The 10,267-nt window shown below is 37.9% G+C and overlaps 2 protein-coding genes across 2 annotated transcripts; both read left to right on the forward strand.

The window, feature by feature from the left end:
* The first annotated feature begins 796 nt into the window (after nucleotides 1-796).
* Nucleotides 797-5,297, forward strand: LOC113722920 (uncharacterized). Its single transcript, XM_027246154.2, has 12 exons — nucleotides 797-1,337; nucleotides 1,468-1,543; nucleotides 1,874-2,079; nucleotides 2,163-2,249; nucleotides 2,397-2,489; nucleotides 2,652-2,806; nucleotides 2,951-3,035; nucleotides 3,115-3,201; nucleotides 3,276-3,395; nucleotides 4,000-4,101; nucleotides 4,178-4,491; nucleotides 4,896-5,297. The coding sequence occupies exons 1-11, from the start codon at nucleotides 975-977 to the stop codon at nucleotides 4,343-4,345; spliced, it is 1,542 nt and encodes a 513-aa protein (XP_027101955.2). The 5' UTR covers nucleotides 797-974; the 3' UTR covers nucleotides 4,346-4,491; nucleotides 4,896-5,297.
* A 3,454-nt stretch (nucleotides 5,298-8,751) lies between these two features.
* On the forward strand, nucleotides 8,752-10,267 carry LOC113722921 (uncharacterized). The gene has a single exon (XM_072050244.1). It carries the CDS (start codon nucleotides 9,095-9,097, stop codon nucleotides 9,998-10,000), a length of 906 nt encoding a protein of 301 aa, XP_071906345.1. The 5' UTR covers nucleotides 8,752-9,094; the 3' UTR covers nucleotides 10,001-10,267.

Raw genomic sequence — 10,267 nt, forward strand, 5'->3', positions numbered from 1 at the left:
TTGCGTTACAGTCAAGCTTCTCATCATTCAGGAACGGGTTTGGTTTGTTTGGATTGGATTTTATTTCCCCAAATTTATTTGCTTACATCATCGTTACAATTTTCAATACACTTTTTTACCTTCTCAATTACCTTTTTATCTCACATACATCACATCACAAAAAGTGTTACAGTAAAAATATCTCTAATAATTCACAATCCAAACAGACCAGGACTTGCTTGCTCGCTTCATGTTTGGATTTGGAAAAACTTTAATTTTTTTTTTTCTGTTAACACATCTTTCTATTATATTTTTATTTTATATACATTAAATCATTACAATATAAATTTTATAAAAATTTTTAAAAAATAATAATCTAAATAGGATATAATAGTTTTTATGTATAAAATGACCAAAACGGTCACTAAATTATTAAATATGATGTGGATTAATCATTGAACTTTTTTTTTGTAACCACGAAGGTCGTTAAATTGACAAAAACGAGTCATCGATAAAATGAGTTTTGACAAATGATTATTTTACTAATAAAATTTGACAAAATGACCTCGATACGTTAAAATTCAATAATCTTTTTGATAAAATAACCTTTAATAAATGATTGTTTTGTCGGTAAAATTTGATAAAATAACCTCATTAACTCGTTTTCTTTGTCTTTTTGGCCTTTGTTTTATGATTTTTTTTTCTCATCTAATAGGTTCATAATTCAACACTTGTGCTCTTGCCCAATAATGGACCTTTGCACATACAAATATTTCACATTCCAGTTTTTATTAATCCTCAAATTAATTAAAAACGCAGACTCATCGTAATTCATTCATCAACTCAAGCCTTTATCCAAGATGCTCATCAATCTCCTCTCCACCAAGCTCTAAATAGTAAGAGCCATCACTCCCCAATTCCCTCTTATTGTTATCATTTTCAAAATTCCCTGGGCTTCAATTTCAATTTTTTATTCCTCCTTCCTGTATGCTGTGATGGATGTGGCTTGTCTGCAACAAGCAAAGTGTATTCCGTTGCCGTTTCATTCTTCCACTCGTCTGCCTAGGGTTTCGGTTTTGGTCCGTAATAATCGAAGAAATGCCTCTTCATACCCAGTCAAGAACTTGTGTTCCGCTTCCAATTTCGATACCCTTGTCGCCGCCGGGTCGATTAGGGAGGATAAGAAATTGAAGGCGGGTATTGGCAGTAAGAAAGAACAAGAAGAGCAGCAGTGGGACGTGAAATCCTGGATGCACCGCAATGGCCTCCCTCCTTGTAAGATTCTTCTTAAAGACGGGCCTTCTCACGTTCCCAACCATCGTCCTATTCACTACGTTGCTGCCAGTGAGGATCTTCAGGTTAACTTTTGCACCAACTATTTGCTGGCTTTCCAATTCTTTTTTGTTTTTCTTCCCTCTTACAACACTTCTTCCTTTTTATCGTGGCCCACTCTTGCTGTTTCAATTTTTTTCCTTTCTGTCGTTGTAGGCTGGGGATATTGCCTTTTCTGTTCCAAATTCGTTGGTGGTGACACTGGAGAGAGTTTTGGGGAACGAGACTGTGGGTATGGAAATTGATTTTGCTTATAGTATAATTCACTGCCCTGGCTAGATGCTGTTGTGTCATTCTCGTAAAATCTGAATAATGGTTTGATTTTGGAATGCCAAGAACCTGGTGATCATCAGTTGACTAAATAACAACCAGTTGCTGTATACTTTTTAGATACTAGTTAAGAACCAATGATGCCAATGATATATTTGTTTTAGTACCATTATGGGCCGTTGAGAATATAAAATTGCCCTTTACAACAGTGTTCTTGTCAATAGACTCGCTTCACTTCCCAGGAAGTTCATTAGATCTTGACAGAGTGCCTTTCTTTATTTGTAAAATGCAGCGGAGCTTTTGACCACAAACAAATTATCTGAGTTAGCCTGCTTGGCGCTGTACCTAATGTATGAGAAGAAGCAAGGCAAGAATTCATTTTGGTATCCATACATTAGAGAACTTGATCGTCAGCGGGGAAGGGGGCAGTTAGCTGTGGAATCACCACTTCTATGGTCAAAGGCCGAACTAAATTACCTTACAGGGAGTCCTACCAAGGCACGTCAAGCTCCCCTCTTATTGTAGATTTGAAACACATGCTGCATCTTGGATTCTTAAATGGTTTTCTGTTGTTAAATTAGGGCGAAGTTCTGGAGAGGGCTGAAGGGATCAAAAGAGAGTACAATGAGCTTGACACTGTCTGGTTTATGGCTGGATCACTATTTCAGGTCCTTTTGTGTATGAGAACTGATGTTTAGAGATGGATGGATAGTTCTTTTGGTCTTTCTTCCAGTTTCCTTGATTATCTTTGTCCTCTACTGTATTAGTCAATTTTTAGTCATTTTAGATCTTTATTTTCTGTTATTGTCTTTCAGCAATACCCATATGATATACCGACAGAGGCTTTTCCTTTCGAGATTTTCAAACAAGCTTTTGTTGCAGTTCAATCCTGTGTTGTGCATCTGCAGGTACTTCATGTGCCAAATTGCATACATGTGCACGCTCAAATTTCGGAAAAAATGTGTTCCAAAGACTGATACATTTTCAAGAAACATCAGAGGGAAACTTTACACTTAAGCGTTTTAGATTAAGAAGAAAGAACATATATTTAAAGGTTTCTCTCTTTTCAGAAAGTCAGTTTAGCCCGGAGATTTGCTTTGGTTCCTTTGGGACCTCCCTTGTTGTCATACAGAAGCAACTGCAAGGCGATGTTAACTGCTGTAGATGATGCTGTGCAACTTGTGGTTGACCGCCCATATGAGGCAGGGGACCCTATTGTTGTCTGGTATAGATTTTCTCAGCTCGATACCCTTTCTTGCAAATTGTTAAGCTGATTCACAATTGCAGATGCACTTTCCACGGTTTTCATCCCTGGTGACATCTACAATGTCATGTGAGTTTAGTGGTTATGAACCATGTGTTTCTGTAGGTGTGGACCACAACCCAATTCAAAATTGCTCATCAACTATGGTTTTGTTGATGAAGACAATGCACATGATCGCTTGGTGGTTGAGGTATAGTCGATGTTTTCTCTCTTCTCCTGCAGTTTTCTTCAGGGTAAAATAATTGGTGTTTATTCTATCTGGCCATCAGGCAGCTTTGAATATTGAAGATCCTCAGTATCAAGACAAGAGACTGGCTGCTCAAAGGAATGGAAAACTGTCGCTACAAACTTTTCATGTATGATTCAACTTTCCTGGTATTGGCATGCATGGTAGTTGCCTTTATAAGTTGTATCATCTGCTTTAACCCAGGTGCATGCTGGAAAGGAGAGAGAAGCTGTGCTAGATATGCTACCTTATTTGAGATTGGGATATGTTTCAGATGCTTCAGAGATGCAGTCTGTCCTATCTTCTCAGGGTCCAATATGCCCGGTAGGGTGAAATTATTCTCTTTACTTTCAATTCTACCATTTGATGCATAAATACCTTATGGAAATTAGTTTACCTCATTTCTAAGCAAGGCATGCTTGCTGTATAAGATGGTAATTACATTCTGCTTCCATTCATTGTTGTGAAGTACCACAAATCTTTGGATATGGAACTTTTTTCTTTTAAGCTGTGCAGGATTCTCAAGTGAACATGGAGTTTTGAGGTTGAACACTGTTGTGTCTTGTTATAAGTTGGTTCTAAATGAGCACACTACTTTTATCTCCCTGACTATTTAAGCTTTACTTCTTTAAGGCTATGGACAGAAAACGTTACAAGATGGATTTGTAGTGGTTCACTTACTGGGGAATTTGTATATTTAGACTTTGCATGTGAACTCTCTCCTGTTTCCCCGTCTTCCCTGGAAAGTCAGCTAACTTGAGTTGACAATTCTTTTGAGGAAAAAGCAAGGAATTAAATGATACTAATGCAGATTTTGATTATTATCATAATACAAAAAGCTTAACTTGGTATATTAAAAGAAGTTACCATCAATAATATTAAAATGTGAATTATTCAAAATTTAAAGGATTTTTACTGAATATCATAGGTGAGTCCGTGTATGGAGCGTGCAGTTCTGGACCAACTTGTTGATTTTTTCAAAACAAGGCTGGCTGGTTACCCTACGACTCTCATTGAGGATGAGGCTTTGGTAATCCATCGGTAACTTGCATGATTTAGTCATTGTCTAGACATTTTCTGACTTCCCTGTGTGTCTTTTACTTTAGTTGGCAGATTACAATCTTGATCCCAAAAAGAGAGTCGCTACACAGCTTGTCAGATTGGAGAAGAGAATTTTGGATGCATGTTTACAAGCTACAGTTGACATGATACATGAGCTGCCAGATCATTCTGTATCTCCATGTCCAGCCCCTTATGCTCCAATTTTGAAATGATGGGTCTGACTCCAAGTGACTTTTTATTCTGTCCGTGTCTCCTTTTGTGTGGTCATCTTTTGTTAAAACAAGAAGAATCATTTCAGATAGTAGCACTTTTCACAAGAGCTTAATACAAGTTCTTGAGCCAGTTGGTTGACTATGAGGTCAGTAATAATAAATATTTATTTATTACTCATTTTGATTCTACAAGAAAGAAAACTTGATCAAAGATTGAGCTGTTATGTGAATTCCAAGTTTCTTTTTGAGATGGAATAGATGACATCAGATCATAGATATATTTTAAATTGATTTGCACGCTACTTCTTTCTGCTGAAATTTATGGAAATCCTACCACTAAACTGGCATTTACATGGAGGATACTGTTTATTGTGATGCAAGCAAAGAAGGCGAAAGTTTGCCGGATGATGCCCTTTTTCCTCCTTAGTGAATGTCTCCTCTATATATGCTTTTCTTTCCCTTAAAATTATTGTTTGAAAATTTTTTTTTTCCTTTTGTTTTTTCCTCCTCTACTTTTGTTGGAATCTTAAATCTGCTTCCTTTTTTTCAGGTCAATTATTTGTATTGGTAGGTTCGGTTATAATTGGAGAGCATCATCTTGGTTTTGGAATCATAGATTTGGAAATGGATAGGTAGACTAGATAACAGTGCCTCATGAGTCATGACAAGCGCGGATGATGTTGCTAGGGAAGTAAGGGACTCTGTGCTAGGGAATCTGCCATTATAACAGGAGCCAGCTCAATTTAGAAGCCCTGCATTTAGTTTGTGCTGGACATTGCGTTCCTTGCTCTTCACATTACGCCTTACACGAGGTGTGCTGCTGTGAGAATGCAGGTTAAACGCTGTTAAAAGATCTTTGTATAACAGTACCGCGCCATGTAAATGCTAGTAGTAACTTCGATGAGAGTTGACCTTCTTGTTTCAATTGAAACTAAAATTTTTGACTCGGTTATTCCTACTTGTGATTACTAGCAATGCAGACGGCCCAATTTGCGCGCCTCATCTGACCTTTGCATGTCGTCTGGACAATGGTACTTCTACCAAAATTGAGAGACGCAGGAAGCAGTTTAAACTCTGCCAAAATGAATCAATAGCACCATCATTATCCGTCTTCTATCAAACAATCAAATCCAGAGAGCACCCAACACCTCCAGGCAGAACTAAAACAATGGCAGGCTGGAGAAGTTGGGAAAGTTGAAAAGACTTAATAACAAAAGAGCTAAAAGGAAAATGTACAGGCGAAACCGTGATTGACTTGAGCTCCTAGCTTTATGGTTATGTTCTGTATCGGACCAGGACTGGGTGAAAATCCCAAGTAAAGTTAATAATGTGAATTACATGTTTCACTTTCAGCACGAGGACGATGGAGATATACATCACTCACAGGCTCAGTCTAGTTCCACAGATTCGTACAAGGGGATTAGTTGCGGACCATCTGGTCCTATATCAAGCTGTTCAGAAGCACTATTTACGTCGGTCGAGTCTTCACATCTACGCTACTTTTGAACTAATCTATACTAAAAGACAACATATAACCGGCCACTTCTGCATATTTGAAAGGCAATATAATTATTAGACGGTTACCGGGTTCAATGAGTTGAAGATAGTCATGCCGACAACATACAGGTATATATCAGAACTCATACGTGCGTGTGCGTTTTAGGTAGAGAAAATCTAGAGCAAATAAATTATTTCGAATGGTATTGCGGTTACTCCCAAGTTAAATTTGAAAAATCTTGGCACTAGGCACTAGTTTGTATAAATATTCGGAACGTAACAGAAATTCACAAAAGAGAACAGCACATTTTCATTTTGGCTGTCAATTCGGTACTTCATTGAAGACGCAGGAAGGTGGTTTCATTTTTCCAGGGAAAGAAAGATAGATGCGCGAGTATAAATTTTTTTTGGGAAAAAAGAAGAAGAAGAAGAAGGTTTCCGGCCATCTTCGAAGAAGTAATTAAGAATTGTTCTCGTGTCTTTATGTCGCTTACTAGCATCATGATTTCAATTTCCGTCTATGGAGACAGTACAACCAGAAATTAACATATTCATCATGTGATAAATTCTTTCCCGTTTTAGCACCAGTCATTCGTATCCAATATTTTCAACACCACAATTATGCTCAATCCTCATTTAAAAAACAACTGTGCGCTTCGTGGTTAATCTTTTCTGATAAATAGCAAGGATTACTTTATTGATCTTAAAGAAATGTTGCACCAATGGTAAACCATTACGCGCACCAGATCTAGCACGTGGAAGAAATTTCTTTTTGTGGATCAACTTTGCAGATATAACGAAGATGGGAGATTTCGTTATGATCACAAAAAAAAAAAAAAAAAAAAAAAAAGGAGTGAATGAGCCTAAGACCTTATTTTGGTAACCCAATTTAACACTTAAACTTGATAGATTCAGATCTTAACATATTCAAATGCCATTTGATAACTAAAAATTGAACATCTGAATTAATTAAGTAACACTGAATTTTCTAAGCAAAACTTATTCTCAAAAATAAGTGATAAACTATTCACTTATCATTGAATGTAATATACGTCAAATGTATTGGATTTAATATTTAACAATTCAATAATTTAATAGTTTCAAATTTCAGATCTTAGTTTTATCAAACGCACCATAAGTTGACTTATTTTAAACTTTTTATTCATTTTCTATGCATCTCCAATTATCAAAAAAAAAAAAAACATTATGGTTAGTGTCTCAATGATTAAACGACATCCCATATTAAAATGATCGTCTTCTATTATTTGGTATCAGATGAAACCACGTAGTGAATTATAAGACTCAAGTTGCGTTTGATAAAACTAAAATTCAAAATTTGAAATCTTAAATCTTAAATCTAAAGTCTTAATCCATTAAAATATTGAATTGTTAAATATTAAATATGATACATTTGAATATATATTATATTAAATAATAAGTGAATAATTTGTCGCTTATTTTTATAAGCAAGTTTTAACTAAGAAATGCTAATTCAGATGTTCTTTTTTTTTATTATCAAATGCATCTGAATATGTTAAGATTTAAATCTATTAAATTTAAGTACTAAATTGGATTATCAGAGAATTTTTTTTTTTGAGGGTATATTATCAAATAGGGTTATCAAAAGATTAAATAAAAGTAGAAAAAGATTTTTTTTTTTCTTTTTTGTTTGCATGGGGGGTAAAAAAATAAGCAAGTAAATTTAGCAGCGAAAATACATCCCGAATCACAGGGTCAACCGGTTTGCGCTTAAAACAACTCCCAACAGTTATGGCGCCAGCGGGAATCGTTTATTCACTTTATTGTCGCTGTCCACTACAGTCAGACAGAGACTGACCACATCAAAAAAAATTGGCCTTTGGGGCCGAGGGATTATCAGACCATCCACGCGGCTTTCATCTGGATAAGCGGCTGCGTACGGAGACAGAAAGGTCAGAGCAATATAAGCTCGTCCAATGAAATCATTTCTTTCTAAATTCTATACACTCAGCATTTTATTTATCCAATGAACACAATGCACTATGAGTAATGAAGAACTACAGGGTGTGTCTGGATAATCCATATATATACCGTGTAAGAAGTGATAGACACACACACATATATATATATATATATATAATAAAAATATTATATGTGTAAGCGATAGACACATATACAGTGTCCATTTGAGCGATATTTGAATTTCAGGTCATAGTACTTTATATAAATTATATTGCTTAAAGTAGAAATATATATATATGTGTGTGTGTGCGTGACTTGAAACGACTTTTAAAAACATGATACGATAGATACAAATATGAAAAATTAGGAGGTAGGTAATCTTTTAGTTCATATTTGTTGTACAAAGTCATTATATATTTTGCATATATCATAAATACAGTTTTCAAGTATCTTCTTATCTTTTTTAAATCACATTTTTCATCTCATATTGTATTAAATAAAAATATTACAATATTATTTTAAATAATTTTACTTGCATTATAAATAAATGTTTCAATAACTTTTATTTTTTATCATATGTTCATCTCCACGCATGTATTACGTCACAAAAAGTGTATCAAGTAAATATTATTCAATAATCTTCCATCTGTACCGTCTCATTGTACCTTTACCGGGGAAAAAAAAAAGAAGGCGTACTATAGCTTATTCTCACGTAGAAGGCGGACAAGTGTCATCCATCAGCAAATCAAAAAGCCAAATGTTGCCGGTTCTTCTCACTACTCTGATTGGAGCGTAGGTTTAATCAAGTGTTGGGACACAGGGAAAAATAAAAAGGAAAGTGTGGGGGGGCCACGCGTCGAGTTGCTAGAAGTAGAACCCTCCCACCAAAAAGAGCATTTATTTTCCACTTTGCTTCCATCAAGAAGTGTAAACGTGTCCTGTCTTTTCCCGCAGTGTCGGGTACGTGGCCCCTGCCCCATTGGCCCTAGCGGGTGCGGCCAATGGCAGCCATGGATTTCGTTAGATACGCTGCTTTAATCAGGGACCCACCTGATCTGTATTCTCCAATCACATCTCCTCACTCTTTGATTGTTGCCCTAGACACGTGGTGCTACCTTACCCGGCGACTACTTCCCACTGTTCGGTAACCCCTCTTCTGACCATTATGCCATTATCGGCCTTAGCCAGTAGTAGCGGACTAAGAGTAGGCCTCCGGGGGAACGAAGTACTAACTAAAATGTTTACGCTGCCAAGATTCTAGCTGGAGAGAGAGAGAAAGAGAGATATATATTGAGGGACACGCGTCAGGAGATGGACATCGGAAAAGGATGGCCCCGTGCTGCACATGACAATACCATTATCAACCGGATCATGCTGAGATTCCGGCCCATCGCCCCGAAACCGGTCTCGGCCGGAGCAGCTTCGGACTCTGCATCGGCTGCAAGCAAGACGGGGCCGGTTACCAAAAGACGAGCTAAGAGGAAGTACGTTCGAGTTAAGAAGAATAACAAGTGCAAGTCGTCTTCAAACAACTACAAGGAGGAGCAGGTGGTGGAAGAGGTGGAGAAACAAAAAGATCTCATCCGGTTTGATGTAAGCTTACAGCTACAGACCCCTCTGCCCATCATCTGCGGGACCAAGGTCTCTCCCGATATAGGCTCCTCCAATTCCAATAATGGTAGCTTCCTGCTTGAGCAGCGCCAGCCCATACTCATGAATTTCGATAATCGCGGTATCTTCAACCTGTGTTTGGCAGATCAGTCAGATCGAAGGGCGGCAGCGGCGGCGGTAAGGGTAGTGGAGTCGTGGGTGGTGGTGGACGGCGCGGCCGAGGCGTTACCGGACGCAGGAGGATTGGGGAGTACGGACAGGGAGAAGATGGCGAATCTGGAGTTGGATACATGTCCCGGACTAATCTCCGATGCTATGTATAGGGTGCAGTGGGTTAATCTCGCTTACAAGAGAATGGTGGATCCCGATCGCGGTGGCCGGGAGGGGGCCGTCGGAGAACCGCCGCCGGCTGAGGTGGTGGTTCGGTTGGTGTTGAAGCAAAACATACCAGCGGAGTGGCCAATGTTTGCATGCACGGTGAGGGTGGTGTACACGTGGCGTAAAGAGAAGTTAACGAGGACAATGCCGTGTGATGTGTGGAAGATGGATTTTGGAGGATTTGCATGGAGGCTTGATGCTGCGGCTGCCCTTAGTTTGGGCCGTTGAAACTTTGAAGACAAGCCTCGTTTCAAAGTTCCCAACTTCCAAACCCCCCATGAAATGAAAAGCTTCTTCAAGTTAAAAGCTTTTCTCTTCTCAGGTATTAAATAATATGCAGACTCGTTTAAACAACAACAACTCGCCTGCAAAAGACCTAATCCCTAAACCCCAAACTATATGGTGGCTTCTTATAACTCTTCTTCTGATCATGTGGATAAATTCCAGCAGTTTCAATTTGCCGCTAGTATTATATATGCTGTAAATTATTAACTA

This window comes from Coffea arabica, chromosome 5c, assembly GCF_036785885.1.
Source record: "Coffea arabica cultivar ET-39 chromosome 5c, Coffea Arabica ET-39 HiFi, whole genome shotgun sequence".
Taxonomy (NCBI): Eukaryota; Viridiplantae; Streptophyta; class Magnoliopsida; order Gentianales; family Rubiaceae; genus Coffea; species Coffea arabica.